At 40.6% G+C, this 17,170-nt stretch overlaps 1 protein-coding gene across 2 annotated transcripts in view; it reads left to right on the top strand.

Annotated features, from left to right (window-relative positions):
• Positions 1 to 15,365, top strand: part of LPCAT (lysophosphatidylcholine acyltransferase) — a 72,036-nt gene extending 56,671 nt beyond the window's left edge. For both annotated transcript variants that reach the window (XM_076204613.1, XM_076204612.1), the window contains exons 8-10: positions 7,257 to 7,410; positions 9,485 to 9,725; positions 10,262 to 15,365. In XM_076204613.1, coding sequence (XP_076060728.1) covers positions 7,257 to 7,410; positions 9,485 to 9,725; positions 10,262 to 10,395 — 529 coding nt within the window. In that variant the 3' untranslated portion in view covers positions 10,396 to 15,365. The remainder of the gene's footprint in view (positions 1 to 7,256; positions 7,411 to 9,484; positions 9,726 to 10,261) is intronic.
• The last annotated feature ends 1,805 nt before the right edge of the window (positions 15,366 to 17,170 follow it).

The raw sequence follows: 17,170 nt of genomic DNA, 5'->3' as shown, positions 1-17,170 counted from the left end.
GGTGAGCTCTTTGGTGTTATATTCTGGCTATGGCAGTAGGAGATCACTTATTGAATAACAGGTCAGAGTATGGCTCGGTGGGAGATAACATTTTAGTTTTATGGTCTCAGAATTTTGATTTTGTTATTCTGCACTGCCTGTCATATAAAAAGTTTATCAGCCGTTTCTTTTTATTGATGTGGATATATCTGATCTTTTTTTGATATTGTGTGTCTAAGAACTGTATGGGGCAGAAACATGGAACATAAAAGAGGAAGAGAAAAGGAGTTTGAATGTGTTTGAGATGAGGTGTCTGAGAAGTATGATAGGGGTTACTAGGCTGGATAGAGTGAGAAATGAGGAGGTGAGGAGGAGAACAGGGGTGGAAAGGGGGTTGTTGTTGTTGTTGTCGTTCCCTAGACTGTCTGTCCGAGCAGTCCCGTCTCCCCAAGGAAGGCCACAGCCGAAACTGGGTTTTCCCACAAATCCTTTATAGAGTGTATGTTGTGTTGTTTGCGTGCATGATTGTGTATAATGCAGTCTTCCATTATGTGTTGTATGGTATGGGGTGAAGTGTTACATCCTGGGCAGCTGTTCACAACACGGTCGTCCAGCCTCTTCTGGTAGCTTAGAAGTGCTGGGTGGTGACCGCATCGCAGTCTGGCCAAGTGGACTCTGTCCTTACGTGGGAGAGAGGATTCAGAAGGGTGGATATCAGGGGGTCTGGCATGCAGCAGTGTGTTGTCTTTCAGTGTGTTAATGGAGCGGTGAGTGATATGATTATGAATATGTTTCCGGAGGCTGGTATTTGGTGGTTGTGGAGGAAGAGAAGAGAGTATCTGTGTGTAATAAAGGTCTTTGGGTGTAGTTTTAATGTTTCTTGGTGTGTGTGGGTGTTCTGCTATGTAGTGTAGCGGGTGTGATGTGTATGTGGTGGCTGCAGCAAGTGTTTGTGTGCCTCTCATGTCGAGGTGGTCCTTGACTTTGAGGACTTTTGTTTCATGGTGTAAATGGTCTGTAGGTGATGTATTTGTGCAGCCTGTAATTGTTTTTAGGGCTTTGTTTTGTATGATTTGAAGGGTGTTGTGGTGTGTCTCACTGAGATTAGGAGCCCATGCAGGACTCGCATAATTCATCACTGAGCGTATGCATTGTTTGTATATTGTTATATTGGTTTCTTTGTTTTGTCCAAATGTTGTTCCAGTGATTGACTTAAGTGCGCTAAGTCTAGGTGTGCATTTGTTTTTTATGTTTGTGAGGTGTTGTTTGAAAGACATGGATGTATCGTATGTTACACCAAGAATTTTCGGTGTGTTTGTGTGTGGTATTAGAGTGTTGTTGATGTAGAGATGAGGTATGTATTTGTGTTCTTTTGTCCAGTTGGTGAGAAGTGTTGCTGTAGATTTGGTTGGAGCTATTTTGAGTCTGTTTGTGATGAACCATGTGTTGAGTGTGTCAAGGTAAGGCTGGATTATTTCTGCAGCTTTGTCTGTGTTACGATGTGTGCATGTGATTGTTATGTCGTCTGCGTAGGAAGAGATTTGTATTTCTGAGGTGTCTGGCGTGGGTAAGTCATGCATGTATAGATTAAATAATGTGGGGGATAGAACTGAGCCCTGTGGTACTCCGTTCTTAATGTTTCTGATGTGCGATGATTGGCCATTATATGACACATGAGCATTCCTGCCTGCCAGATAATTGGCCAGCCATCTTTTGGTGTTATTATGCATGTCTGTGTTATATATTTTATTTGTTAGGTTGTGGCGGGGGATAGCATCAAAAGCTTTACTAATGTCCAATGTTATAAGAAGTGTTCTGTGGTGGGGCCTATCTGAATTGATGCCATCTAAAATTCTTTGTGTGAGGTTTGTCAGAAGAGTGTTTGTGGAGTGTAGTGGCCTAAAACCGTGTTGTGAGTCAGCAAGGGGAATATATGGTGTGACAAGTTTAAGTATTAGGCGTTCAATGACTTTAGAGGGGGTGCAGAGAAGTGTGATTGGGCGGTGCGATGTTGGGATTGTTGGGTCTTTGTTCGGTTTTGGAATGGTGATTATTTTACCATGTTTCCAGATGTCAGGTATAGTGTTGTGTGAATAGCTGTAGTTTGCAATGTTTGTGAGTGCATGTATACCTTGTGGTCCAATGTGTTTTAGGTGGATGTTGCTTATGTTATCAGGGCCACAGGCAGATGAGTGCTTGAGACTATGCATTATGAGTTTTGTCTGACTGTCTATGAAGGGTGTATAGTCTGAGTCTGTGGGAAAGTCTTTCTTACGTCGAATGGTGCGTCGGTCGTCAGGGTGAGATGTAAGATGGCTCGTCTGTGCAAAATGACGTATGAGTGCGTTTGCTTGTTGTCTGTTTGAGGGTAGATTATCTGTTGTTGTGATTATTGCTGCGTGAGAGCGTGTAGTGTTAGTGTTGGATAGTGTGATGCTGTTGAGTGTTTTGTACAATTTGCTGGTGTTTGTTTTGTGATCAAGTGTATTGATAAAGTTTTGCCAATTTTGTGTTTTTTGTTCATGTATTTTATTGGCAATCACAGTGTTTAGTGTTTGTATTTGGTCTGCTATGTTTTGAGGGATAGGTGTGGGGGTATCGTGTTTAAGTGTGTCACGTTGTCTGATGAGGCCTTGGATTTCTGGTGTGAAGTTGGGGTTGTGTGATTTTCTGTTGCCTCTAGGGATGTATCTCTTGTCTGCGTTTTGTATGATTGTATTAAAAGCGTGCACAGCATTGTTTATGTTTGTGATTGGTGTACTGTTAAGTGTTTCAAAATGTTGTTCTGTCTCTTCATTAAAGGCTTCCCAGTTAGCTCTCTTGTAATTGGTGTAAGTGTGTCTGTGGCCAGCTGGGGTGCATCTTGTTTTGGTGGTGATGATGATTGGAAGGTGGTCAGAACCAAGGGCTCCGACCACTCTCCATGATGTTGTTGGGGTTAGGCAGGGGGAGCAAAAGGTGATATCAGGAGAGGAGGGAGTGTAGAGGGCTTGGTATGGGATATGTGTATGATTATGCGTGTTGTTCATGATAGTCAATGAGTCGAATTGAGTCTGTATATCAAGCCCTCTGTCTGTGTCAGGGTTGTCGACAAACCAGGTCCTGGAGCTGCAACGTCTACGTCGTGGGACCACCCCCCAACCCCAAGAGTTGGGGGCCAATCAGCAGCAACTACCCCTGGCCATCAGCTCTACGCAGATGGAAAGGGGGTTGGGAGATAGGGTATGGACAGATGGAAAGAATGAGTGAAGAAAGACTAGTAAAAGAGGTATGGAAGGCAGATGTGGAGGGAGTGAACATGAAGGGACGTCTTAGGATGAGGTGGATGGATGGGGTGAAGGGGGCGTTGGGGAAGAGGGGAATGTCTGTTGAGGAAGGACGGGAGAGGACAGAAGACGGGTGAATGGAGAATGGTTGTATATGGATGATGATGTGATGCATGAGGTGGAATGGGGGTGAGGTTGTATGTGTGAGCAAATTTTGACGCAGCCCGAAGGGATTTCTCCCCGTCTTCTCCTTTATGCATGGGGGGACGGAGAGGGGGGTCGCTGATTTAATGAAGCGGCCTTGCTGTGGATGTGCTGTGTCTTGCGACACTGCTTTTGACCCAGTGCAGTGGACAAGGTGCAGGGATGACCCGTCATCCAGGAGGTGCTAAGATGAGAGGGAGGGTGGAGGGGTGTGGAGTGTATTCAGGGATGGAATGGGTGGGAATCATTTTATGCCTTTTCCTTTTTGGCTACCTCCCTTGTAAGGGAGAAAAAGCCTTGGTATTTGTATGTATGTATGTATGAGATGAAGTGGTGGTGGAATTAATACTCCAAAAGTATCTGCCAACCAGCCTTTAAGTACAGGTCATGGTAATTGTGCACATTGTCTTTCAATGCCCACAGTTTGGATGCCTTACCACATGCTATAGCTTTGTGTTGCATTTCATTGGCATTTGTACTGACCTGTACAGACCATCATTCCTTCAGATTTTTTCCTATGGTTCTTTCCTCATGCTTCTATATCTGAGTATTTGCAGTCAGTGCCTGTCAAAAAGAAGTGTTTCTTCTATCTATATCTAATATACCAAAAGGCTTCTTCCCCCATATAGGGGAGGTAGCCAACCAAAGCACACATACACCCTCCACCCATCCCACATCCATTTCTTTCCCTTTTATCGTAGCTCTTTGTGGATGAGTGGATGAAGGGCACCGTGTTTCCTATGCGTTTGATAAAAGGCGACTAAATGGGACGGAGTGATGTGACTAGGGATCCTGTTCTCCATAAAAAGGTCTGGGAGGAGGACCCTAACCAGAATCATAGTAATTGAGTCAATAAATGTACGTGGTTGTGGTACAGATAAAGAAAGTTTTGCTTATGTTATATATTTCTGCATGATCCACATTTTCACTTTATATCAGTTCTTTTAGTTTAAGGCAGAGTGGGTCCACAACACCAGCATCAGTATTCCAGCTTCATGCTTGTTCATATGCGCATAACCATTTCATAGCTGCAGCAGCAGATTTTCAGGCCATGTACATTACCCCAACTGCACATTGGCCCCAATATCACTTGATCACCGCTTCATCCACGTCCCACTTATCAGACAAGTGCATACACATCCTTCTGAATGTAACCTTTGAGACTATATTTCACAGCATTTGCTTGGTAATTTTATTGATTTATTTTTATTATTATTATTATCCAGGAGGTGCCAAGATAAGAGGGAGGGTAGAGGGTGAAGGGGAGTGGAGTGTATTGGGGTTGGAATGGGTGGGATTGGTTTTTATGCCTTTGTTTTTTGGCCACCTCCCTTGTAAGGGGGAAAAAAGCCTTGGTATATGTATGTATGTATTATTATCGTCATCATTTATAAATGAAGTGGTCATGGTAAAACGGCTTCACCTGTTGCATTCTGCTGCAAAGGTGCTATTTCATGTTGATTTACTTCAGACCCGAGCTGTGGGTGTGGAGCAGGGGTAGCCCTTTGTCCACAAATGGGAAACTGATGGGTGGAGAGTGGGTGCAAACTTTGGCTGACAACCTCCCTTATAAGGGGGGAATTTATTTATGGGATAGGAGGAAAGCTTTTGGGAGCTGTCAAGAGTTTTTATGTGAGTAGTAGAGCATGTGTTAGGATTGGAAATGGAGAGAGTGAGTGGTTTGAAGTAAAGGTGGGACTTCGTCAAGGATGTGTTATGTCGCCCTGGCTGTTCAACTTATACATGGATGGGGTGGTGCGAGAGGTGAATGCTAGGGTAGTGAGTCAGGGATTGGAGATGGTTAAAGAAAATGGAGAAAAGTGGGAGGTGAGCCAGCTGTTGTTTGCAGACGACACTGCGCTTGTGGCAGGGTCAGAGGAGGGATTGAGGAAGCTGGTGGCAGAGTTTGGGAGAGTATGTGATAGAAGAAAGCTAAAGATAAATGTGGGTAAAAGTAAGGTGATGAGATGTACAAGGGGTGAAAGTGGCAGTAGACTGGAAGTGAACATTAAGGGAGAGCGACTGGAGGAAGTGGATAGTTTTAGATACTTGGGTGCAAGTGTAGCAGGAAAAGGTGGAGTGAAGGTGGAGGTAGAATGTAGATTGAGAGAAGCGAGTAAATGCCTTGGTGGTTTAAAGAGTGTAATGAGAAATAGACATTTGGGAATGGATGCGAAGAGGAGACTGTATGAAGGAGTGATTGTGCCAACAGCATTGTATGGGGCAGAAACGTGGAACATAAGAGAAGAAGAGAGAAGGAGTTTGAATGTGTTTGAGATGAGGTGTCTGAGAAGTATGGTGGGGGTTACTAGGCTAGATAGAGTGAGAAATGAGGAGGTGAGGAGGAGAACAGGGGTGAAAAAGGATTTGGGAGATAGGGTTGATGAAAGAATATTAGGATGGTTTGGACACATGGAAAGAATGAGTGAAGAAAGACTAGTAAAAGAGGTATGGAAGGCAGATGTGGAGGGAGTGAACATGAGGGGACGTCCTAGGATGAGGTGGATGGATGGGGTGAAGGGGGCTTTGGGGAAGAGGGGAATGTCTGTTGAGGAAGGAAGGGAGAGGACGGAAGACAGAGGTGAGTGGAGAATGGTTGTATATGGATGATGTTGTGACTGCATGAGGAGGAATGGGCGGGGGGGGTGGGGGGTGGGGTAGTATGTGTGAGTAAATTTTGACGCAGCCCGAAGGGATTTCTCCCCGTCCTCTCCTTATATGCAAAGGGGGACGGAGAGGGGGGGTCGCCGATTAAATGAAGCGGCCTTGCTGTGGATGTACTGTGTCTTGCGACACTGCTTCTGACCCAGGGCGGTGGGCAGGGTGCAGGGATGACCCGTCATCCAGGAGGTGCTCAGATGAGAGGAAGGGTGGGAGGGGTGTGGAGTGTATTTAGGGATGAAATGGGTGGGAGTGTTTTTATGCCTTTCCCTTTTTGGCTACCTCCCTTGGAAGGGGGAAAAAGCCTTGGTATATGTATGTATGTATGTATTTTTATTTATTTATTCATTTTTTCTGGTATTTAAAGCACCACAAGTAGATAGTTGGATAGGTAAAGCCTGTGTAAAATAACAAGACAGTCTATCAATATAGAGTACAGCTTTAGGGAACAGTACTGTACATGTTACTGTTCAAAATACAAAGTGAGTTTGGTTGCTTGGTGGCAGGTACACCATAGAACTTGGAGGGAGTTTCAGTCACTTTATGATGGGTTGATTGTGGAAGTAGTGGCTTCAAATGCTTTAGTTTTTCTGATGTTTGTTTAGTGACTGCCTTTGGCTGGGGGACTTTCCTGTAGAGGATTGTGCCTTGATGCACTGCATTTCCGCAGGCAGTGTGACCAGGGGCAGGGCAGGCCCAAAAATCTGGAATGAAACATGAAATATTATTAAATAGCAGTGGTTAAAACAGATAACAACTTTGACAGAAGTTTTTCTTTAAAATATTTCCTTAAAATCTAATGTATTTTTATGCAAGTACTTTATCAAAACTTACTGGGTGGGGAAAAGGGGGCATGGTGTATATTGTAGGTGTGGCCTAGGGCTATGAATACCCTAGTGTTGGCAGTGGATAGGAATGGTGGATAAGTAGGTGATTGGGTGTGCATTTTTTTTAATTTGCCATCTTCCATATAAAAGGGGAAAGGCCATTGGCATATATGATTTCTCCCTATCTTGCCCTCCTTCTCCCTTTCACTCTCGCCTTCTGTCTTTCTCTCTCTCTCTCAAGTAATATGCAAATAACACACACACACACAAAAATATATATATGATTAGATGTATTCCTAATTGTTGCCATTTATTTCAGTTTGAATCTGAAAAATGTTGAGGAGGAACTTATGTCTCAATACGCAGATATTGCCATAAGTGATGGGCAGATCACACTTAGTGACTTTTCAAAGTACTTAGGGATTCCAGAATCGGAGCCTGCATTGGTGGACTTGTTCAAACTATATGATAAGGTTTGTAATTTCATTTTAAGTATATTGATTGTATATTGTATTTATGTAGATTTATACTGTTTATTCATAAATCTAAATTATGCTCGGGTCTAGTGGCTAGGATACCTGGCTTTCACCCAGGAGGCCCGGGTTCGATTCCTGGCATGGGAACCAGGAAGCTCGCTGGCTGAGCGGGTTAGGGCGTCGTTACTGGTGGCGAAGGCCGAGGGGATGGCGGTTCAAATCCTGCCATCGGTGAAGTTGAACCAAGTGCATGGTTCATTAAATTCCACGCTACAAAGTCCTCTGTGAGAGGCACCGTCCTAACCTTCCGATTGGAGGGAGTTTGTGACGTTAAACTGGAGAGTATGCTTGGGATATTGCATGGCTAGACTCTTTCATTATTATCTTTTGGGGGAATCAACATCTTGTGGAAGTTATATGGTATTGGGACCTATGGAAGGTAGCTGTTTGCAGAGGTTCTGCAAGACAAACAGTGGAGCTCCTCATTAGCAAGACCATGCAATTTCCTGTCACCTCCGTCAGGTGATCCTTTGAGGGACTGACATTCAATCTCTAGGATGGGCCCAAATCTATCAACAATTTTCACCCGTATTTCTTACGCCTTGTCACACATGAGAGGGTACTGCTCTTCTCCCTCAGTCTATGACATAGAAACAGTTCTGCACTAATACAGTGTAGACATTGGTCCGAAGTTTCTTCTTGGAGAGATCTGTGAGAGAAACTGAGGACTGCTGGGCATAGTTGGAAAAGCGTATGAGAGTTGTTTTAATTGAGAGGATTAGGAGAGGTACAGAGGGAATAATTGGTGAGGAGCAGTGTGAGTTTAGGAAAGGTAGATGGTGCATTGGATCAAATTTTAGTGGTAAGTGTGAGAATTGTTTTGTAAAAGTTAAGGATTTTTTTTTTTTTTTTTTTTTTTCCCCCTATCCTATTCAGAGGTTTATTACAGGGTAGACATGAAGGCATTATGTGAGGTATTGCAGATGTATGGGATTGGGAGAAAGTTATTAAGGGCAGCCAAGAGTTTTAATGAAAATAGTAGTGCTAGTGCTTTGACATCTTGTAGGATAGTTTTACAGTGAGCAGGATATATAGTTCCATCACTCTGTCCCACTTTAGCCACCTGTTACTACCCACATGGATAACTCTGTGGCAGAATTCTTTCTTCCTCCTACCTCAGGGGGTACAAAACAGTTTTAAGAAGGAAAAGTGTAATTGAGGCATAGTCGCTGTACAAAAGTACAAAAAGGGAGAGGAAAGTGCTGGAGGAGTGCCATTATAGTTCTGTTTTACAAAAGAAAAATGGATAAATGTGATTGTAGTAGTTTTAGAGGGATCAGTTTGTTGAGTGTAGTTGGGAGGTTTCTAATTGAGAGGAACAAAGGGAGTAATTGGTGTGGAGCATGCGGCAGTTTGTCTTTCAGTCTGTTGATGGAGCAGTTTGTGATATAATTATGGATATGCTTTTGGAGGCAGGTGTCTGGTGATTGTGGAAGAAAAGAAGAAAGTTTTTGTGTTTGGTTGTGGGGCAGTGAAGGATAAGGTACTCAGAGATCCACCTCCCCCCAAAATGCCATCCATTCTCTCTCCAAACAGTCAAAGTGAATATCTCCCACCTATAATACCCATTGAAAAACACAGCCTTGCCTCAAACTAGAGTAGAAAACCATCGTACCCCAATTCACACCAATATCTTCCATTGCCCTTGCCAGACCCAACTGTAATGAATGAAAACTTCTCAAGTTTAGACTCGCCCCCACTTCACACACATACATTCCTTCCCTAAACAACACTCAGGTATAATGAACCCCTGACTAGTGATCAATAAAACTTCCTTGCATTGCCTTTGATTTGAATGGTGCAGTAGGAGATATGGTTGGCTCCTCAACCCCCATGTTTTGAGATAGGATGGGTGTTTAGTGGGTTTTGTGTACGAAGTGAGTATATGCTTTGACTCTGCCCCATTACAAAGGGGAAAGGGCTATTGTTATGTGTATGACAATTTTTTTTGTAATGTATGAGGAAAAGAATTGTTGTATGCTGAAACTTGAAGTTTGTATTTTATTTTCAGGACAATTCAAACACAATAGACTTCCGAGAATACTTGGTTGGGTACTGCCAGTATGCCAAACCTGCAAACACAGAAGAGACTTTGCGATGGGCATTCAAATTGTTTGATCGTGGTGGCAAAGGACATATCACTGATAGTGATTTGGAGAAAGCTCTTAAAGCATCATTAGATATAACCACAGAAGAAGCATCCAGGATATTCAAGCAAACTGACCTAGATAATAAGGGCTACATTACTTATGGTAAGCATTCCATGTAATTTGAGGTGGCTACTAAGGTGGACAAGGTGCAGGGATGACCCGTCATCCAGGTGGTGCTCAGATAAGAGGGAGGGTGGAGGGGTGTGGAGTGTATTCAGGGATGGAATGGGTGGAAATGATTTTATGCCTTTTTCTTTTTGGCTACCTTGTAAGGGAGAAAAAGCCTTGGTATATGTATGTATGTATCATTTTAGTCATTCTTCTCTGTACTGAGAGATAGGTCAGGAGGCATGTAGCTGCGGTCAATGTTATCAGCTATTCTCTATGTGCTGGGACTATTGGGGCAGGTGAAAATCACTGCTGGGAATCAAAAGAAGTGTGGGTTTTGAACCCTCCACTAACCAAATGTGAGACCAGCACACTTGGTTATGCCACCAACATGTGTTAGATAGATATATATGAAATATTATTTTTTTTTAGTGTGATTTATGATGCCTCATAAAATTTGTAATTATTGAAGGGTTTCCATTGAACTTTGTATTTTGAATTATAGCAGATATACTTTTGCTTTTCTTCAGATGATTTCAAGGACCATGCCATGAGGAAGCCCGAGTATGCAAAAATCTTCCTGACCTATCAGGAAAGCATAAAGAATGGAACTAGAGTCTCCAAAGTGCATCTTCCTCCGCCTGGAAAGACGAAGGCAGACTAGTGGACAATACTTTTCTTGACTACTGTTGGAAGAACTTTATGGCCTTTAGCAAATACAGTGTAGAAAACATGATTTGTAATGACTCAGTAAGGTGCTGTGGAGTACAGTGGAAAAGCAATCTGGCAGAAGACCATTTGGCTTGTGGCAAAACTACAGATGGACATGTTTAGTGTGTTACAGCATAGTAACTGATATGACTTGAAAAATGTAAGGTCTAGTGGGTTGTACATAACATAGGAGAAATGTGCTTTCTTTTATATTGCCCAGTAACCAATGCAACTGAAGAAATATTACTTTGGCCTGGTAATGGTTTTGCTTGAAAAAATTTTGTGTCTTTTGTTTTACCTCAGAAGCATCCCTACTTAAGCAATGATAACCCACCTTGTTTCAAGTGTGGATCGAATTGGTCTCATTTAAATTATTGTTTGCATGAGTTTTTTCTTACAATGAGTAGTTAAGTTTTTAAGTTTTTCATTTGTGTGTTAAAATCAGTGGAATCCAGATTTTTTTTAACTTACAGTGGTAATAATTGTTGCCATGGATTTCATTGACTAGGAACCCACAACCCTGCAGTAGTTGGCAACTGTTCTTGGGACATCCCATAGATCCTTCTGGTGGTGTAAGACTGTCTTTGTCATTGACTTGTATTAGTAAGATAATAAGAGCAATTACTGGTTTTCAGCTCTTATTGTGGGAAAAAAAAAGAGGTGAAGTATAGTTAGTAGAGAGGCATCTTGGGACTGGCCTGGATATAAACCCCGTCATGGTTGTGTCATCAGATGGAGTTGAGGATGTTGATGGGTTTTTGAAGATGGACAGCAGGGAGATGATTATTGGTGACGTCATGCAGGGTTCACCATTTGTAGGTACTCTGTTGGTCACCTTGTTTGTTCAATAGAGATGAACTTGTTGAGACCAGTGATGGATACCACATGTGATGGTCCTGCAGGATGGACAGTGAAGATGCCTATTACCAGAGCCCATCAGTCTTTTCACCTCTTTCAGGAGGTGCACCACTGAGTGGCTGATGCTTAGTGCTGGGTTCAAGATCTCTGAACTTTTGCTGCATTTCTTACTCTTTTTTCATATATTAAGAGCTGACAGGTGGTGAATGTTCCATTTCCCCTACAGTTTAAGCCATGACATGGAAAAAGGTTTCACACTATGACAACACAGAAAGTAGTCTGAAGGTTCTTCCTAGAGAGGTTCTGAGGACTGTTGTCAGTCACTGTAGGGCTATAGGTTTTTCATTTAGTGCAACTCGAGGCAACAGTTGATTGAAAAATTTGTTAAATGTTTTATAAATTGCTTCTTGTGGATATATTTGAATCCACTGAATTGTTTAGATCACTTTTGCTGTTGCAATGGTGCCTATACCATTAGGCTGACCATTGTTCCCTGTCACAGTGGTCAGCTTGCCATTACTTGTTCTTCCTCATTGACTTACTGCCCTGATTTAGCCATCCTGTTGTGCACAAAATTAAAAAAGCCCTGTTCAAAGCACTCTGATTTATATATTTCAGACTTTGGTATCTAAATTGTAGGTATGAGTACACAAGATAATAGGAACGAGCGTCCTCTAAATAAGGAAATATACTGGTGTACTAAAAGGTGACTAAATAGGATGGAGTTGTCAGTTTATGCATGTATCATTGTGTGTCCACTCAAATGTGATATATATAGTGTTAATGATGAACATCAAAATATTTGACAAAGTAAAGATGTTCAGCAGAATAGAGCATACTCCTGGGCTTCCTCTTTCCCTCTCTTCTTTTTTCCTCTTCTCCCCCTGTCTGCAGAGGTTGATGGGGTCTTCAACTTATCATTTACCAAATGAAAGGCTATCTATATAACAAGGGTTTCCCTTACAAGAGAGGTAGTTAGTCTCCCTTTCTCCCTTGTTCCCTGTCTTCAGATGTTGGTGGGATCTCCAACTTATCCTTTGCCGAATGAAAAGCAAATCAAGATTTTTTTTTTTCTAGAGAACCTATCGAAGTACTGTGACAAGGAATGCATGGTCAGCCTAAATCCCTGTTATCAGGGATAGAATTACTAACCCTCAGGTTTTGGTCAGTTCTGTGCTTATAAAATTCATTCTTTAATGCTTGAAAACTTCTGCTGACCTGTTCCTTTCAGGCGAGCACCTACAGAACTTGTATGGAAATGCAGTTAATTACAGAAATAATTTGACATTGCTCAGATTTGGTGATGAGGTGATGCAAGTTGATGGAAAGTGATATTCCCTTCCTAAGATGGGAGGTTATCTACCCCTTAGCATATCACCTGAGTGCTTAACTCTCAGTTTGGAATTGCTCCTTAGCTAGAAAATAAATTATAATAATAATGAAAAATATTAAGTTAGCCTGATCGAAAGTTTTCATTGAAGTAGTTGTAAACTATTCAAGGGTGAGGCCATTTTGCAAAATAATAAAATTGTCGGGCATTGATCAGAATATAACACGTAAAGACTTTCCATAGTAAAGGGGTTCATAGTGGACTTATCACGAACATATCATCCAGGATGATCTTGTAAAGTTCCTTGCAAGGACAGAAATGCTAGGATCATCTATTTGCTACTTTTAATAGTGTCACACTGTTGATCTTGTACTATAGTGAATATTGTTGTATTGACAGTCCTAGTTCTTTTCTTTTGTTGCTGCCCCCTACTGTGAGTGGATGTGTGGCTGTATGGGTCACCACTTTCATAAAGGGTGTGGGAAAGTTATTACTTTGTAAATATTCAAGACGTGAATTGTAATGACGTATTTGAAGGCTATAGCACGTGACTGTCCTTGAGTAGTCAAGGTTGTGGTACCCATGCCCTGCTGGTTTTCATAAAGCTTGAAATTCAAATGCGCAGTCATCAGAAAAGTGTTGTGGGTTCAGGATCTGGCAAAATGAGGAGTTTCAGATGTGTTCAGATATAACCAGAAGGTTTTATTGTCTTCATTCTTTGTATCATTTGCATGTCTAGGGTCATGATACTTTTTTGTTGACTGAAATGCTGGAGCATTCTGGGTGTATGGAGAAATAATTATGTATGCTAGGTCATGTCAAGGCTACATTCCTGAGATATATCAGAAAATGTGGTACCATAAATAATACAGAAATGAACCTTTCACAAATGAAAAAAACATGGTTTGGTTCTTGTGTAAAGTGTGTTGTATGTTCTTTGTGTGTCATCTTGGCAGAGGTGGTTCTCCACATACGTTCTGCTATAACTGAGGTGGCCGTCCACAGAAGACATGCCTGTTAAGGTTCTTGTCATTTATGTTAGTGTATGATTTCAGCCTGACCCCATTGCCTCAGTTTTTTATCACTATGGATTACTACTTTTAACATTTTGTTACAACAGTATCATTCCTCTCATCTTTGCTGTTAGTGTTTTATTGTACTTTACAGCTAACATTTTTGTAAATAACAAGTTTATTGATTGATATTTTTACTGACTGTATTTTCACTGGTACATGTTTTTTATAGTTATCATGTGCTATAGGTGATCATATTCAACCTGTGACCAAGAGAATGGAAAAAAGGAATACAATTGACAAAGACTGTAAAGGAAGTGGTTTCTGTTATTGTCATGATAGATTTTTTTCGAATGAATTTGCAGTTAACAATAATTAGAGTTGAATGATATACTGAATTGGTTCATAATCATCCTGAAACAGTTTCCAAAGCCCATCTCCAAATCCAAAGGTGTGTAGCCACAAGAGACCATCAGTCTTGGGACCAGGCCTAAGATATTTCCCCCCCTTTTTTTTTTTTTTTTTTTTTTATTGTACAATGTGATGATATTACCACAGCTTTCTCTCCTGTCTTCATGCTTCTTAATGTTCTAGTGGGTTAATCATATGAACCAGACTCAGAGGGGTCCAGTGATGAGTACATACATGTGGTGGTCCTGCAAGATGGAGAACAGAGAGAATGATCTCCCTGCATCTTTAAAACCCTTCAGTGCCCTTTACAACCCTAAAGAACTGACACTGTTTCTGAACCCACCTATAAAATTTCTTCACCTTTTCATACAAGGGAAGCCGACAACTATTGACTGCTTACTTCTTCATACTACATAAGTTGATGATATAGAAACTGCCTCACAGACAACAGTCCAATATTTTTTCACAGAGATCTACAGGAGGGCCCAGTAACCATTGCCACCCACTTTCGGGGAACAAGTTTCCAGTCATTGAAAATTTAGGGAACAATTGATTTTTCATACTCTAACCACAAAAACATCCCTAACAACCATCTTCACTGAGAAATTAAAATCCTTCCCATGTAGCTGCACAAGAGCCCTCACATCACATTACACCTGCATATGGATCACCAAAACTGCCAAGATGAACAAAATCAGTACTATATTGACCCAAAAGACAAAATTGTATGAAATTACACAACAATACCATTAATATGCCCATCTTGGATCACTTTCCAAACACTGAAATAATGCATACCAAAGGTGTAACTTTTAGACAGAGTAATAAGTTAACAAGACAATCTTTATTAAAGCTTCTAGTTTCCCCCCAAAAATCTACAGATCAGTTTCTATTAGTTACTGAGATATAAGAAAAATAAAACATCAAATTATTGATTTAATTTTTCATTTATTTAGTCGTTTCTTTTTTTTTTTCAATGGATTTCCATAAAAGTTGGCATAGGTCATTTTTACGATGTTAACTTGTTACAGAAAAAAAATCAGTCTAGCTTAATTATTTTTTATAAGCATACCAACATTCTTAAAAAAATTTAGGTTCTCATATTCCGGGTCTTTCTTCTCCATACAATGCTGTGGGCACAATCCCTTCCTAATACAACCTTTTCTTTGTATTCATCCCCATATACATATTTCATATAACTATTCATTCCCTCTAGAAATTTCATGACCTTTACTATGGGATTGACCTCTATCACTCCATTCTTTCTCCAGCTTTATACTTCAGATTCATGGCCAACCCACCACCATCATTCACATTGTCATCTGCAAACAACAACTGGCTTACCTCCCATTCCCCTCAATTTTCACTTACCAACTCCAAATCTCCACTTAGCACTCTTGTATTTATCTTTACTACCCCATTCATAACTAGTTGAATAACCATGGCAACATTATATAATCCTTTTGCAGTTCTAACTTCACCTTAAACTCCTAGCTACATTCCTGATCCTCACACAAGCTCCACTAATATAATTGTAGAACACCTTCAGCAGACTTCTATCTCAAATATCTGCAATACACTCCACACCTTTTAACCCTGTCCAATGAGGACGAGAATTATGGAAGTGAGAATTGAATACATAAAGAGCATAAAAGAGGTAATGAATTGTTGAAGAGAATATGGGAGGACACAAAATGTAAGTGGAACAAAACAACAAAAACATGGAAGAAAACATTCATGGACACCGCTGTTAGAAGGAATATGTACCACCCATCTATGAGGAATAAAAGAAGCGACTCTTATAAAGCAATATCTAGGATGGGTAGCATGTTTAAATGGTTAATATAAGCGGTACATTTGAAATGAGATCAGAGGAAAGTGATACAAGATATTCATAAATTGGAAGATAAAACTAAAATGGGTCAAAACTAACTCCAGATGTAATAAATTGGTGGTTGACAGGCAATCTAAACACAATTGTACTTATGGAAATGTATTATAATGGTAGGATGGTAAGAGAAATGTGCCCGTAAGAAGAACGAGAAATAAAAGAAAGCTAAGTAAATGGAGCAATAATGGGCAAAGAGGATATCATTCTGCTTAAACATGCCAAAGGAAACATGGAGTGAACTGTTTATTCCTGACATTTCATCTACTGACTTTTTCAGTCGGTAGGTGAAACATTAGGAATAAACACCACTCCCAGTCCATGTTTCCTTTGCCGTATTTAAGCAACTTGTTCACATGGATATTAATTTTCAAGATGTTATTCATATAGAAGTTTGTAGGCTAGATATGTACTTGGAGGTACAAGACCAATGAAAATAGAATTAAAATCACAAAACATGGTGAAGGAGTTGTTGAATAAGGCATGGAAACTAGTAAATATAGACAAATTCAAGATTGAGTAAGAAGGGATTCAACAAAGGAAGAAAACAATTGGTAGAAGCTAGGGAGAAAAAAAAATAATGTACGAGAGAAGTCTATTTTTTTCGTGAGTGACAAATCAGATGTAAATGAAGTAGTTTCTAGAAAAAAAATCCAGTGGTGGAAAGGGAGGAAAATATTAGCAAAATTGGAAATAAATGACTAAAGGAGAAATGGCCAGACATAATGTGATTTATTGAAATGAAGCTTAATGGAAGTATTAATGTTCTGAATGGTAAGGGAAACCACAACATATGAAGGAGGGACAGGAGAGGAAAAATGGGAGGTAATGTTATGATGATGGTGGAAAGAAGCAACAAGGTGGAAGAAGTGGAAATGGGAGAAGGAATGGCTAAGGTAATGAATATAAGGATTACAAAAGAAGGTAATGGAAAAAAGAGATTGCAGTGGTATCCATACTTCTAAAATAAGAGCATAGAGTGACAGTATAGAGAATGCTGAGCAACTAGGAATTCTCAATGATGAAAAGTGAGAATATAACTTGTGGGTGACCTTGGGAAGAATTCTGGGGCAATGTATTATTGAATATAGCAATAAGGAAAATAAAATTACCTAATTGATAAGAGTAACCATGTGGTTCTTGAATTTACACTGGAAATGGGGAAGGCAGAAAGAAAAGGATACAATGTGGCTTATGCAAACATTGACATTAGAAAAAAATTAAATGA

This window comes from Oratosquilla oratoria, chromosome 21 (assembly GCF_046742065.1).
Source record: "Oratosquilla oratoria isolate Oo_2021 chromosome 21, ASM4674206v1, whole genome shotgun sequence".
Lineage (NCBI taxonomy): Eukaryota > Metazoa > Arthropoda > Malacostraca > Stomatopoda > Squillidae > Oratosquilla > Oratosquilla oratoria.
This window is presented reverse-complemented; position numbering and strand designations above follow the sequence as displayed.